This window comes from Glycine max, chromosome 18 (assembly GCF_000004515.6).
Source record: "Glycine max cultivar Williams 82 chromosome 18, Glycine_max_v4.0, whole genome shotgun sequence".
In the NCBI taxonomy this organism is placed as follows: Eukaryota; Viridiplantae; Streptophyta; class Magnoliopsida; order Fabales; family Fabaceae; genus Glycine; species Glycine max.
In genome coordinates this window covers 11,964,147-11,980,364 of record NC_038254.2, presented here as the reverse complement: position 1 = coordinate 11,980,364, position 16,218 = coordinate 11,964,147, and the positions used below count along the sequence as shown (strand labels likewise).

At 29.9% G+C, this 16,218-nt stretch overlaps 1 protein-coding gene across 1 annotated transcript; it reads right to left on the bottom strand.

Moving 5' to 3' along the window:
* Positions 1-1,904: 1,904 nt before the first annotated feature.
* On the bottom strand, positions 1,905-4,772 carry LOC100802208 (glycerol-3-phosphate acyltransferase 1). Its single transcript, XM_003553076.5, has 2 exons — positions 4,026-4,772; positions 1,905-2,953 (listed from the first exon to the last, which is right to left on the bottom strand). The coding sequence occupies exons 1-2, from the start codon at positions 4,734-4,736 to the stop codon at positions 2,081-2,083; spliced, it is 1,584 nt and encodes a 527-aa protein (XP_003553124.1). The 5' UTR covers positions 4,737-4,772; the 3' UTR covers positions 1,905-2,080.
* Between the last annotated feature and the right edge of the window lie 11,446 nt (positions 4,773-16,218).

Sequence of the window (16,218 nt, the reverse complement as noted above, 5' to 3'; positions counted from 1 at the left end):
TGACAGAGTTTTTTGGAGTTGAGCCTTGTACTCAATCCCAAGAATAGGTTCATTGTGCGAAAATGCTACGTGAACGAAGAAAATATTATCGCCAAAATTAGCCATAGTTTGTTATGAGCCATTTCAATGTGAAAAAAGAATAATATACCAGTAAATATTCATCTCTCAAGTTGGTAGATTGAATTTGATCTCGCTCCAAATAGGTAAATCCAATCTATAACATCAGTAAGGCACAAACTACAGATATTTCACGCTCTGAAAAACCATGAAGCCTTATTCTTGCAACCTAAAATATAGTTGCCATAAATATCAAAAGAAAAGAATTGAAACTGAAAGAAGAAAATGGAAAGAGAGAAAGACAAAGAAAATGCAACTCAGTTCAGAGGATAAAAATAAAAAAATACATTCACTAACATTGATTCCGGGGCTTCAATAGTTCCTTTTCTTTAATGGATGCTTGCAACACGAAAATTGTTGTAGGAGGCATCGAACAAAGTGGTGCCTAATGAAGGATTATCTCTAGCTGGCACCTTCTTTAAAAGTGGTCAACCCATCTTGTAAGGATGGGAGTAGATATCCCAAATGACGTCTTCCACTACAACACAAAAACTTCACCAGCAGTTGCCATTTGGGATGAAGCTTCCTACGCCTACGTGGCTAAAATAATTTCCTGCCAGTAAATTGTACTTTTTATTTTGCACTTTTTATGTAAATTATTTTTTTATACTAGTACGGAAAAAAGTCATGCTTTGTGTCTTCCTGGGAAACATGAAAACACTTTGATGGTATTTTTCAAGAATTGGCAAGTGAGCTAAGAAATGTAAGACCGAGATTATAAGTATGATATAATTAATTTATGTAAAAATTATATATTTTATGTATTTATGTATTGGTTTGTATTAGGATGTTCAAAACCGAATTAAATAATTGGTAATCGATAAATCTATTAAAAAAAATTGAAAATTGCTTAAATCAAAAGTTGTAAAAATAACAAATCTAAAAAATCAAGTAATTTTTGTGGTTTTTGTTCAATTTTCAAATCCTATTATAAAAAACCGAACAAAATTAAATAAATGCCATATTATAATTATATTAATTTTTATTTGTTAATTAATAATAGGTATTAAATAATTTATTATTTTTTCTTTGTTTTATAATCAAAATGTATATTTTACTTTTGTATGTTAAAAAATATATTAATATTGTTAAAAAATAGTGTTAAATATCAAGCACAAATTATTATTATGTTAAAAAAAGTTGGTAATATTATTTTATATTAATGTTAAATAGAAGTGAAAATAATAATTTTTAATTAAAATATGATAAAAAAAATTAATAAAAAAATTATTTTTAAAATAATATAATATAATAATTATATAAGTTTACTCAATAAATTTTAAATTATGATAATAGAATAAAATATTAATAAAAATCATTAAACTGAACTAAATCGCAAAAATTTGGTCCGGTTTAGTATTATATTTAAACCAAATCTTTGTTTTATGTTTGGTTTGAATTACTTTTATCTATAAATCGAACCAAATGGCATTACAAACACCCTTACCTTAATATTTTTTTTCTTTTGTTTCTTAACATTTTTTTCAAGATGTGTACAGTTTTAAAAGTGATTTTTTTTTTACTTTTTATTATATATCTCCCCATAGTATTTTTCTTTCACACTGCTGTTGTAGTAAAGTTACATTAATGTAAGATTTATTCTCTGAAGTCTGATCAGTGTATAGCATAAAGCCATAAAGTATCTTAAATTTTTTTCTCATTACTTTTTCTCACCATTATTTTTACACAATATTAAAATCTCTCTTTTGTTTATGTATAAAGTGATTTGACATTTTATATATATAAAGTGATGTTAAACGAACATTTCTCCAAATTAAAACCCAATGGAGAACAAACTTCATCACATTGAAAATCTTTGACCATCTTGTCCCTACACATGAACTGATTTGACATTTTACAGAAAAAGAAAATATATATAAAAAAGAGATGTTACATGGAACAATTTTCCAAATTAAACCCCCCATGAAAATTCAAATGAAGGACAAACAAACTTCATCCGTAATTAGCAGAATCTTCTCCCCTTCTTTTCTTGAACAACCCCTTCATTGCCAGCCAGCATCATATATTTATCCCTCCTTGTAAGGTTGGTGCACTCAAACCCTAAAGCATCAGCCAACTGCCTCTGTATGTAATTTGCCACTTCATGACTAGACCTACCTCCAGCACATGTGAGTTCTCTAGGAACCTTTCCAAGGACTTGAATGTCATATCTTGGCCAAGGGTTCATGAAGAAGAAAATAGGGTCCAAGACCTTTAGTCCACTGGCTGTGGTCCCATAGAACATGGTCACATGAGCATTCATAGCCACAGGCACAATCTCATCAGCAAGTTCAGCAAACAAAGAACTGAACCTTAGTAAATATGGCTCCCTACAAGTTGTTCCTTCAGGGAACACCACCAAATCCCCTTCACAAAGCAACCTTTTCATAGTTTCCCCGTCTTGTTCTCTGTCCCTTGTGAGTCTCATTGTCCTAATAGGGGCTATCAATTCAGACACCTTGCTTAAGCTGTATGTGACAGCAGTCAAACGCCTCCCCAGCGTTATGCTAAGAAAAATTGGATCCATGAGAGTCCTGTGGCTACACACATAGAGCACCCCTTTGTTTGACTCTGATCTTTGTTGGTTCTTGTCATTGAAATTCAGAATTAGTCCACTCCATATTCCTAACGCCAATGTAAATTTGCAACAAAGGAAAACCCCCAGAAAAATTCTGTAAATGGCCATCAGAAATCCAAGGGGAAGCCACATGAACATAAGAAGGGTTGCGGAAGGAGTAGGCAAAAATGCTAGCCTTCCATCATGAAATATTAAGGGCTTTGGATATTTGTTTCTTGGCATCACTTTGCCCTCTTCATTGATCACCACATAAGCCTCCTGTGTCATTAATGTGTAAGTAGTTAGAATAAGATAAGACAAAAATACATAAATTGAAGTAAAGGTGTCGGGTGGTGCATTCGCAATCTAAATGTAATTAAATGTATATATATTATGTTGTACCAACTAAAATAAATATGACAGTAGGTGAAACAATAGCGTACACGTGTGGACTAACATATAGGTTTTATTGTTTTTTATGTAGAAAATGTTTATGGGAGTTGATTCTAAAAACTCACCACCTTGAATTTAAAGAACGTTTAAAAAGATATTTAAAGATTATCTATCAATAAGATTTTCATATTTTTATATCAATAACGAAAATTAAATTTACATCCTTATGTGATAATGAATATGTTTCATTGTAAATAGACCAATTTTTGTGAAAATAAGTTTTATTGAAAGGTTTGCTTAGTAATTTTGATATATATATATATATATATATATATATATATATATATATATATATATATATATATATATATATATATATATATATTATTCAAATGGTTTCAATTTCCTTTTTGTTCCATAGGGGGTTACCAAATTAATCAAGAACTCTAACACAACGGTCAAATAATTGCAGACTTCAAGTTTTGGTGCCATGACATGCATATTACAGTTTCATTATCTGAACTTTAAAAAAAAATAGCATTGTATTTAATATCATATACAATTATTTTATGTTTCGTTTATATTTTAGCTTGTTCCTATGTACATATCTTAAAAATAAAACTTAAATTAAGGAAACAACTAGTAACTCCGTGTTCACAAAACAAATGCCATTCTTGTATATACCCGCATAATTTCACATTATTTTTAACCCTCGCCTTTATATATATTTTAAAAGTGTCAATCTTGCTTTCTCCTCTCCACTGGTTTGAAGTAATTTGATATTTTACTACAAGAGAATATTAGAAGAAGAAAAAATTATGTGAAACAAGCATTTTTTATTTTTATTTTTCTAAAATATTTCTCTAGTTCAGTATATGGGAGCTAAAAAAGATAGCTCATCGAATACTAACATTAACACAGTACTATAGCCTCAAGAAGTAGCTAGCTACAGAGATACCTTGCAAAGAGAAATAAAAAGCTGATCATGAAGACTTGTGTTGCCAATCCCAAGGTCAGGCTTTGTATCTCCAAAATAGTCCATGAGGGCACTATGCTTCACAAGCAAACCAGACTTAGAGAGCAAACCAGTGAAGTAACAACCAGAAGTGTGCAATTCTGTGGCTATAACAGCATCAGCATTCAAATACTCCTTGAGAAACCCTTCAACCATCACTTTAGGCATAGTGGTGAAGAAAACTCTGGACCCTACTGAAGCCACTACCTCATAGGCCTCAAGGTTGAGGTTCTCCAAGTAGAACTTCGGCAAAACTGCCCTTGAAGTGTTTTCCATGTCCTTCATTCTGAGGCCACAAAAGGAGATGAAGATCATGACCCTAAGCTTCATTTCATAGTTTAAGATCCACAGCATAGGGCATGAACAAAGCAAGAAGAATGCCCTAAAAATGCTTCCACCTTCAAAGGCAACAAGCATGAAATAGGGAAAGAAGGAATGAGTCCTTAAGAGGACTTTGTGAAAGTCACAAGCTAGGGTTTGTGACCCTCTACACTCCAAATCACACTTGTCAATATTAGGGAAAGGGGAAGGTTGATGCAATGGTTTGGATGAAAGATCACCCCAATGAAACCCATGGCTTTTAAGTTTTCTTGCAAATCCATAACATGATTTAACAAGCACTTGGTTCATGACCCAATTTGCAAGCCACACCATTTTGAGTTTCTTTGATCAGTATAATGCTTATGACAATTTAAAGGATATATAAAGCTGAGAGTGTCAAGGAAATGAATGGTTGTTGGTTGGAGAGGAAGATGGCCAGAGAATATATTTATAGTATTAAAATGGAAAGGTGCAAAACAGCATGGATTCTTGATTATTTTAAATAGCTTTTTGTGGGAGTAATTAATATTATTGGTATAATAAATGTTATAATGTTTTTTATGACATTATTATTTTTTTATTTCTGTTCGTTATATCAATTATCTTATGGCTTGCGTTTCTCTTTCTTTTCTTTTTCCATCTCTTTCATGATTATAAAAAATATATAATTATTTATTTATTTTAATTTATAAAAAATAGTTTATCTTTTTGTATAATTTAATTTTACATTTAATAAAAGAAGTATTTTTTTAAATTTTAAGTAAAATCACTTACAGTTATATGGTTTAGAGGATAATAAAAATATAGAAGAAAAAAAAGGAAATTATAATAAAAATGAATTATTTAAATAAATAAAAAAATCGATTATTTACATCATTACAATAGCGAATAGAAATAAAATTAGATAAACCATAAAAAAAATTTCTACCTGTATAATAAGTTTATTTTATATCTAACTAAGAGTAAAATGGTGACTAAATTTTATCAGATACTTTCTCCATTATTTTCCATGCAATGTCATGATTATAATGGAGAGAAATTTTTAATTTTTCATTAAAAGAAATTATTTCCTGTTGATATCTTAGCAAACAAGTCTTCTAATTTTATCTACTTTTTATATTTCTTTCTTGCTTATTTTTATCAAAACAGACAAACATTACAATGAGATATAAAGAAAGCATAAAGAGAAATAACATGAAAGATACATATTTTTAGTTGCATGCGGGGAGATAGGAGAGATGTTATGATTAACATATTTTTTTCATCTCCGTCATTCTGTATATTTTTTTATATATCTCTTTTTTTTTATCTCATTACATAATCCATCACATCTTTTACCTTCTCTCTTTCTTAATTTATATTTTTCTTTTTTTTATCTTTCTCATTCTTTCATCAATATGTTTAATTGAGGTAAAATTTGGTGAGGCAGATTGTAGCATTGGTTAAAGCTAGACATGCTTCTTCTTCTTTTTTCTTCCTTTTATAAAAAATAACATTTTTAGCATTGTACCAAGCTACTGACATTTTCTTTTTTACCAGTCTAGCATATGTATAGCTTCAGAAGCAATGCAGCAGATGCACTAAATTTTATCTGCCTATCCATAATGAAACCCCAATGTCACTGACATATAAAAGTGCTCGTAGTAAGAAATCATTTTCAAGAAACACTTGAATTTTTTTTCTATCCTGGTAGATTTGTACAGTACATAAGGTAGGTTAAAATGTCAGTGACTGCCTCTGAGAGAGGCTTAATTGACTACTTTTTTCTTAGAAAATTGACCTCACTCTACCGAGAAAACATGTAAGTAAAGACTCGGCGGTAAACAAAGTTTAACCTATATAATTATATTTTGTTTTATAATAATATTTCATGATTAATAAAAAAACTGTATCTTAAAACAAAGACTTTTTTTATAATTAATATGTTGTTAGTCCAAATGAAATTAGGTTGAAATCTTTTAAGAATGATCTCAAGGTCAATCTATATATATAAGAAAAAATTATTGAGAAAAGAGATCTTACTAAAAATTGTAAGTCAAACTTTCAAAATTAATCATTAATAAAATTAATAAATATTTTATATCAATAATGTGTGTTAAAAAAGACTGCATTTTATAATAGTTTTTGCATACATAAATCTTTTGTGAATCTAATAAACCAATGCATGTTAGTATGCATAAATATATTATAAATTATTTTTCTAAAGAAACATATTATAAATTTTAATTAATACTAGTATACTACATATTTTTTAATAAGAAATTCAAATTTATGTATATACATTTAAAAAACATAAAGGTGGGAGCCCACTCTCATCAACTTCTTTAATCCGTCTTTACTTATATTAAATTTTTCTTATGAAAATTGTAAATATTTTCAAACTCGTTTTATATGTATTGAAACATGTACTTCTATTTATTTTATTTTATTGAACTTTAAAAGATTTTAAATCAAAATTAATGTAAAATAAATATTATGCATTTTATAATATTAGAAAAATTCGTCAACAAGTATCTTACAATTAGCCAATTAGATCAAATATAAAAATAACTTTAGGCAATTAGAATATTATATTTATTTAGTATTTTCATTTTGAATCATTAATAAGCATATTAATGCTACTTATTGCTATCGGTCATATTGCACTAGCTGTAATGTGTTTATGATGTACCTTTTGAACCATTTATTCATAGAAAATATAAACGTTCGGTTCACCTTATTTTTAACTATACTTAGGGGTGGAAGAAGAGAAATATAAGAAGGAATAAAAAAATTGAGAGAAAATGATAAATGTGATAATATAAAAAGAAAAGGATATATATATATAAGATAAAGTGATTATATATTTATAATTAGTCTAGTGTAATTATGATTTTAATCTTTATAAAATGAGTAAGTTTTTACTTTAGTTTTTGTAAATTAAAAAAAAAAACATTTCTTTAAAATTTAAGACCATTTTTTTAGTCAGTGTAAAACGAGGCAGTAAAAAAAAGTTATTACAAAACGAGTAAATTTTAATTTTTATAAAACTTTTTATTTGATTTTTATCGATATGTCTGTAAAATTTGAAATCACTACTTTTTATTTCGTAACATTCATTTTAAGGTGGATAAATGAACATTTATTTTAAAAATTTAGAAATTATTTGGATTTATCACATGTTAATATGGTTCCACGTGTAGTAGTTTGCGCAACATAGGATGGTCATTTAACTTTCTGTTAACTGCATAAGCAAGTGTCATATATTGTAATTTTGGACATGGATTAAATTTGGAAATAGAAAAACTACATCCAAATGGTTTAAAACGTGAAAGATATATTGCATACCTTCACATCAGACGCGGAAAATCATGTTTTCAACGGGAATGCAAACACAATATAATATTAGAGATATAACTGCTTGGAATAAGCATTTCAGTCATTTTTAATGAGAAAAATAATTATGAATTAAAATTTAGAGATATTATTATAATTATATTTTATTCAATCATCAATTATTATTTATGATAAATTTATTATTTTTTATAAAATTATCTTAAAAACTATAATTATAATTTATGATTGAATGTCCATATAAAACAATTAATATATCATCATTAAACTTTTTTTTTAATTGTTATAAGTGACTCTTAAGGATTATTTTTCTTGTTCATTTCTCTCACTGGGTATGTTTGATTTAGAAAAAGAAAATAGAAGAATTTTTTTTAAATTAAAGTATGTAAAAGGTGTAGGTCTCAAAAAAAATATAAAATTTTTCTTTAATATTATTTCTCTCCTTTCTACCAAATCCCATACTTGTCTATTTTTTATGTTTAATATTTAAAAAATTGAAATAAATGTCCATAAAATAAACGTTGCAATTATAAATTTTAAAATTCTATTGAAACTAAATTTTAACTCATTTATAATATGATTATAATACATAAAATGATTTTTTTTTCATCGATTCAGTGTACAAAAGATAATAATACTCTCTTAATATTGAAATATTGAAAAGTACCGGAGCAATCACCATTTTACTGTTGCTCAATATTCTTTCTTATGAACTATAAATATAGGGAACTACAATCTTATTTGTATGAACGTTGTCGGTTCTGCAAGACAAGCCAACCATTATAAACAATGTATACCCCAAAATATTTAGACATTATAATTTTCTAGTTGTTGGTAAAGTAAGACAGCTTTTATGTGTGTATGTATATATTAATTAGCAGCAGTGGAATCAGAAGAAAAAAAATAGGGGAGGCGAATTTTTTTAGTAACATTAACAATATAATTACAATTTCTTTTACAAACAAAAAAACATAAAAAGTAACATTAAAAATAATCTAATAAGTTAAGATAAAATTTAATTGAACTTTTTTTAGTACGACCGTATGACAATAAAATAATATTTAAGAATAAAGTTTAGTTAAATTAAACTTTTAGTAAAAGTGAACTTACATACTAAACTTTAACCTAAAGCTTTAAGGTTCAAGTTTATGGATTTTATCCTCATTTATATGGTATTCAACCTTCTCATTCCTACTCGATGTGAGACTTTATCTCACACTTATTTCAATTATCTCTCCCTCAAGTGAGTCTCCTTCACATGGTAGTCTCCCCCTCAAGCAGAACTCATTATCATCCACGAGTATTTCATGGTGGTTATTAGAGCTCACATGTTCTAAATACTTGCACCGTCACTTCACCCACAGGACACGTCTACTGAACCCACCATCACGAAGACTTTCAATACAAGGGATCTTCAGGCCAAAGATATGTCTACACGAGTTCAAATCCAACTCGTCCCAAGAACTTGTCGATCCACTATGAAGTTATATAACCCATTTATTGTTCTCCGAAAATGACTAATGTGCTCTGATACAAAAGAATCAAAATATGAAACATCCCTCCATCTTTCCACAAATTCAAATCTTGCTAATAATCTAGATTCATATTAAGATTTGTAAATAGAAAAACTAGGGAAAATATTTAAATAAACAAAAAAATATTTTTTTTTCATTGATTCCATTTTCAATCAATTTGCCAATAACAAACAAATTGCTCATAATCTGTTTTGATCTCGTGAAAGTGCATATCGATATAAATATCAATCAATACATACAAAAATCCACCTCTTTCATTTACAATAAAATTGTTTGAATCCAAAATAGAAAAATAGAAAAAGAAAAGTGTTTGAAAGAAACTATAAAAATATGTATATTGTACACCCATTTTCTTAGGATTGTAGTTTAATTGGTCAGAGCACCACCTTGTCAAGGCAGAAGTTGCGGAGCCTCGTCAGTCCTGATGGATCCACCCCCCCCCCCCCCCCCGAAAAAAAAAAAAAAGACATCCATTCATTTTTTTGTGTGAAAGGGAATAAAATTGATAAACAAAATCTTATTGTTGAACCATCAACTCTGATACCAATTGTTATGCAACCAAAGGAGGTAAACACTAGGTAAATTCACACCACTAGACCATGAGCAATCACATAAGTAAACCTAACATCACATTTTAACCCAAAACCTTAAGCCTCTTGTTTATGGGTCTTATCCTCACTTATATGATATTCAATATTCTCATTCCTACCCGATGTGGAACTTCATCTCACACGGAATAGGTATAGATTGCTATGGATGATGGTGGAGTGAGATCATTGTGTGATGTCGAACATATCTCTGAATTAAGGAAGAATTTGATCTCAGTTGGTACCTTACAAGCCAATGGTTTTAGCTATAGAATTGATGGAGATCGGGATACCCTCAAAGTGTGTATGAGGGTTTGACTGTGATGAAAGAACAACGGACTGTAGGAAACATTTACAGACTGTTGGGGAGCACAATTGTAGGGCTAGTTGCATCTTTTGAGTCTGGTAATGATGCTACCAAATTGTGGCACCTACGTTTGGGTCATCTTAGTGAGTGTGGGATGGCAGAGCTTCATAAGTGAGGACTCTTAAAAGGAGTTTGGAATTGGAAGTTAGACTTGTGTGAGTATTGTGTGCTTGGGAAATAGACTATGTGGTTTAAAGTTGTGAAGTATACCACCAAGGGGATTCTAGATTATGTGCATACTATTGTGTTTACAGGAGGATTCTTGATGATGGCTCTTTTATTTTTTTGCTATTGTATGTTGATGATATGTTTATTGTTGGTAACCACTTGCATGATGTGAATGAGTTGAAATCACTATTTAACAAAGAGTTTGACATGAAGGATGTAACATCCAAAAAAATAATCTAATAATTACTTAGATAAAGATATCTAAATATATCTTTTAGTAAAGGGAAAGATAGATTAAATTGTTTTAATATATTAGATTGTTATTTTTATTTTGAAAAGATATTAGTGTAATAATAAATTAAATTGGTTAAAGATAATAATAAATAAAGATAATAAAAATAAGAGATAAAGAAAGGTTGGTTAAACAAATCTTAAAAGATACAATTTCAAATTACATACAACGTCTATATAAGGACAATTCCTTTTCCTAGAAACACATAGATAAACAATCTCTGTTGGTATTTCTGAGATGCTCAAGGACTAAGAAAAAGAAAAAAAATGGAAAAATTCTGTCAATGTGATTAGTAGAAGAGAAGAAGCACAACGAAAGGCGCAAATTACTTGCTTTAAGAGGTGAGTAAAATACTTACCTTTTTTTAGAAACTTCCACGGTATGGTTCTCAAAGCATGTATTTTGTGATTTGATGCAAAGAATTTGAAATCAATAAATTCTTTTTATATAGAAAATTACGGTTACAATATTTCTTGTTTCTTCTTGTACACTAAATTTATATGCACTGTAATTCTTTCTTTCTTAAATTTGTGAGAAGATGTATATAATATATGCCTATATGCACTTGCTTTATAATAGATTATATTATATTCTTGAGTTAAATTACATGAATTTCAAATGCTAGTAGTTAAAGATTGAATGGAATATTCAAATGACATACATTGACGTAAATTCATTAATTTAATTTGTGAATTTTTTTCAGTGTTGTTTGTGCCTCGCATTTGGATGATTGACTACATATTCGTTTATATATTCATTTGACTATCAATATATATGGCATACCTCTATCTGGGATGGAGATGAAATTATATTAGATACCTCCATTTGGAATGGAAAAGAGATTTTGGATACATCCATCTATGATAAGGAAGGCAGTGTGATGTCATTGTTTGGAATATAAGCTCAGGGACCCTTTTAAAAATTTGAGACCCACACTGATTCTAAGAACCAAAGAATTGAGTCTTGTGATTCTGGGAATCACTAAATTGTGTATGTTATATTTATTTCAATGCGTTGAGATATTGTCATTTATTTAAATATTTTATTTATTCAAAATGTCATGAATTGTGAGTGTTTTAAGCTGATTTTTATTATAACATTTATATACATATAAAATCTTATTTGAAATTCATTGCAGATACCATAGCTGATTTTCTAGATTACCGTACCGACTGAGAACAATACTATTTACAAATACTTTAGTTTTATTTTATTCACTGAGATTATCATCTCATTAAAAGTGTTATTTTCATAGCACAAGGAAGAAGTTGTTGGAATTGAGGAGGCTTAAAGACTTAGTTACCTTTAGATAAATTTTTAGCTTTGTTAGTACTCATAATAATATGTTGAATGTGGTTGATTACGTTATACTTTTAGTGTTGGTTATTTTTAGATCCCATGTTTGAGAGTAATATTTTTACTTATGTAAAGACTATTTATTTGATTTTATTTATTATACATGAGGTATTTTCATACTAATATAATTTTGAAATTTTATATTCCTTTTAGTATAGGTTGTTATTGTAACAAAGGGTGTTACAAAAGACTTAGGTCCTGCCAAGAAGATTCTTGGGATGGAGATTTACAAGGACAGGAAATCAAGACAATTGTGGCTTTCACAATGGGGCTATGTTGAGAAGGTGCTAGACAAGTTCAACATGAGCAATGCAAAGCTTGTAAGTATTCCATTAGCAAAACACTTTAAGCTTTCCATAGATCAATGTCCGAAAACATATGTTGAGGTGGAGTACATGTCAAAGGTTCCCTATGCCAGAGCAGTTGGTTGTTTGATGTATGTTATGGTGTATACTATACCGGATTTGACACATGCTACAAGCCAAGTTTGCAAGTTTCTGTTTTCCCCAAGAAAACAGAAGTAGTGAAGTGGACCTTGAGGTACCTAAAGGGTACAGCAGGTCATAGTATTATGTTTTCCAGTTAACAAGGTGATCCTTCATTTGTAGGATAAGTGGATTCTGACTATGCTAGTGATCTAGATGACATATGATCTATAACAAGGTATGTCTTTACTCTTGCAGGTGGGCATGTTTGTTGGAAATCCATTATTCAATCTCTTGTGGCAATGTCAACAACTGCGAAGTATATATGGCAGTAGCAGAGGCTAGCAAGGAAGCTATGTGGTTCGCAGGGCTAGTGAAGGAGTTGGGCATTAAGCAAGGTGGAGTTCAATTGCATTGTGATAGCCAAAGTGCTATTGACTTGACAAAGAATCATGTGTATCCTACTAAAACCAAGCATATTGATGTGAGGTTCCATAAGATCAGGGAATTGATGACATCTAGTCAGATTTTGCTCAGGAAGGTTCACACTTCAGAGAATGCAGCTGATATGTTAATCAAGGCAGTCATAACTGACAAGTTCAATCATTGCTTAGACTTGTTAAACATTGTTGAGGGCTAGACAAGACGAGACTCCCAACCTAGGAGACCTAGGTGGATTTATTATTTATCTTCCATGAGACTAAATATTCACTAAGGTGGAGATTGTTGTGCATGATTCATATTTTATGGGTTGGACAAAATGATAGAGTAGAGCGTAAAGGTCACCTGTTGTTGGGTTACAAATTGGGTTGGGGTGCGGGTAAAACTCGTGATATGCGTGATATTATATATTATAATGTAATCCCTTTGTTTATGAATATGAAATAGAAATAGTCACTCTACTCTCAAGAACGTAGACACACTTGTCAAACCTTGTTAAATCTCTTGTGTTTGTGCATTTGTGTGTGATTTCTCTCATACCATTTAGAATTCTGGTTGTTATTACTGATAAATTCATACAATTAGAATTTTGTTAGGGATAAGGAAATGGATTTTATTGTCCGTAAAGTTAGAAATTAGGTTAAAAATTAGTTTTTTAGGTTATTTGTAAATATAAAACTGATTACGGAGACTATAAGAGGATCCCAAGATAAAAACTAGAGGCTAGTTTCTTATTTCTTATAAATAAAAAATAAGTTAACAAAGTACTCTAAGGTGAGTCGTCCCACTCCCACAAGCTACAAATAAATTTATTTTAATGGGTATTGGAACAAATATTAAGGGGGACAAATTATTTTTTCTTATACAAGAGTATTAAGAAGTTTTTCATCTTTGGGGGCGGCTGCCCCTACCGCCACTAACCCAGTTCCACCCTTGTTAATTAGATATTTAGTTGGTAAAAATCTTTGTTGTACAAATAAATGTTTTAAAAATTAGATTGGTTATTGAGGTGATCAAATTTTTGGTTTAAGCTGGATTTAATGGTGTAATTGTAATTTTTTTTATTTTTAAGAATCGAACTCAACTATCATGAATTTACAAATGTTATGCACATTACTTAATTAATCGAGTCAGACAGCCTTAATAATGATTTAACTTCACTTGAATTGTGACTAAATTAGTATTAATAAAATAATAATAATAATTAAATAATATATGAAATAATATTATTTTTTATTTATTTAATATTAAAAATATTATCAACCAATTAAGATTGATCCAATTGATAAAAATGACATAATATTCCAAAAATATGTAGGTTTTGTAACATCCCATTTTTCGTAAATAAAATTTTAGAGAATAATGAGATTTTATAAATAAATAAATAAAGAGATATAATTATTAATTAAAATAATAGTTTGAGAAAAAAATAAAAAGAATATTTTATTTATTTGTTTCATAGAGAATAAAATAGAGTTTGTTTTTATAAAATAATAAATAAATAAATAGAGTAAACCTAGCTATAAATAGCGTTTGGTGTCTCTCCTTTCTCTTATTTTCGTTTTTTTTCCTTCTCCTCTCAAAATCCTCTCTTTTTCTCGCAGTCCGCAGACCACTAAACCTGTATCAGAAAAATGACAATCTTGGACTCATTTACCGTTGGATCGTCGTGAAATTTAAGTACCCGGTTCGCAACTCAATTCAGAGCATTCTCACCGTTGAGAATTTCGAAAAAATGTCAAAGCTGAGAGAAATATTTTTCGCATCGTAACTTTTTCCTTTCCCGCTGAAACTCAAAACTGTTATGGTAAAACTATGATCCCGGACTTGTTAACCATTGGATTATAGTGAAATTTTGATATGTTGTTCGAGAGTCATGTCCGCACACCTTCACCATTGGGATTTGTGATATAATATTCAACGAAGGAGATAACAAAATCGCACGAAGATAGTACAAATGGAGGCTTCAATCCCTTCTCCTTCTCTCTAACGTTTGAGAACCCTATTAGAACAATCAAAGGAAAAAAATGAGGAATCTCAAAAAATTGCTAGATATGTCACTACACGTGAGCCCGCCTAAAGGTAAGAGATGAGTTATTCACAATTGGGGATTAGTGAGTACATGTATAGGGATACTTAGAGGATTAAATTGGGGTTTATTTTGAGGTGTTTATTAAATTATAATTTTTCCTTTACAATTATAAATACAATATTATTGTGTTTTATGTACCAATTGATGTTCTAATAAGTATTGATTGATAAACTTGAGTGCTTTTGATGTTTTTGTGTTTTGATTCCATGATTTTGATATAATTGTGTGAAATTATTTGAGGGGTTTTACTCCCCATGTTGTGATCATTTGAACCTGTGATTAATGGTGAAATACATGTATATTGAGATGTGTGTATTGAGTTGTGAGCTATGAACTGTACAATCACACAATTGTAAGATCCTTTAAGGGCGACGAGTATTGTGATGAGATCCACTGTGGGAACCCGACGAGTTAAAATGATTTTGAAAACAATTGAGTAGTTGTATGTATTGCATGGTTCATAGGTAAAGTGTATGTGATTCATGAAGTGTGATGACGTGTTAAATTGAAATTATGTCATTATGATTGAGATCGACTGTATGTGATAAATTGAGTATGTGCGTGATTGTAATGTTGTTTGCATTGAGTTATGAACTATGAGTTGTACAATCACACAACTTTAAGACCCTTTAAGGGTGATGAGTTAATTATAAGACCCTTAAAGGGCGGTGAGTTAATTATAAGACCCTTTAAGGGCGGTGAGTTAATGCTAAGACCCTTTAAGGGCGGCGAGATAAAACTATTTTGAGAACAATTGAGGAGTCATGTATTTTGTACAGTTCATAAATAGAGTCTGTGTGTTAAAATGTTTTCTGGGTTGGACTTGAATCAGGAGGGAGAGGCCCTGACGGACTCTACGAAGTGTAGGCCTTGGGGGTCACTCGGTTTGAGTGCTCCTTTAAGCCTATGTTGATCTCATATGGTTGGAACATTCTCGCAAAACACTGTGACCCTAACTGGTCTCCCTATGATATTACCTAGTGAGAGTGACTTGACTTGCTAGTGTGTGGTTTGTCTTGTCATGTACTCCTAGGCGCCTGACGAGGTTTTTCACTGACATGGTACCACATTGCATATAGGATTGAGTCTTAGTGTATCTGTTGCATAACACTTGTGTATTGTTCTATATTAATTGATTTGATGATATTGTGTTTTGACTATTGAGTATGCGAATATTGTGAAAACGAATGAGACGTGTGGTGAAATTACTTGAGTTATG

Excerpts from the sequence above, each read along its gene's own strand:
- LOC100802208 (XM_003553076.5), bottom strand. The coding sequence starts at position 4,736 with ATGGTGTGGCTTGCAAATTGGGTCATGAACCAAGTGCTTGTTAAATCA. Across the intron at positions 2,954-4,025 it reads TTTTTATTTCTCTTTGCAAG|GAGGCTTATGTGGTGATCAA; the intron begins GTATCTCTGTAG and ends TTAATGACACAG.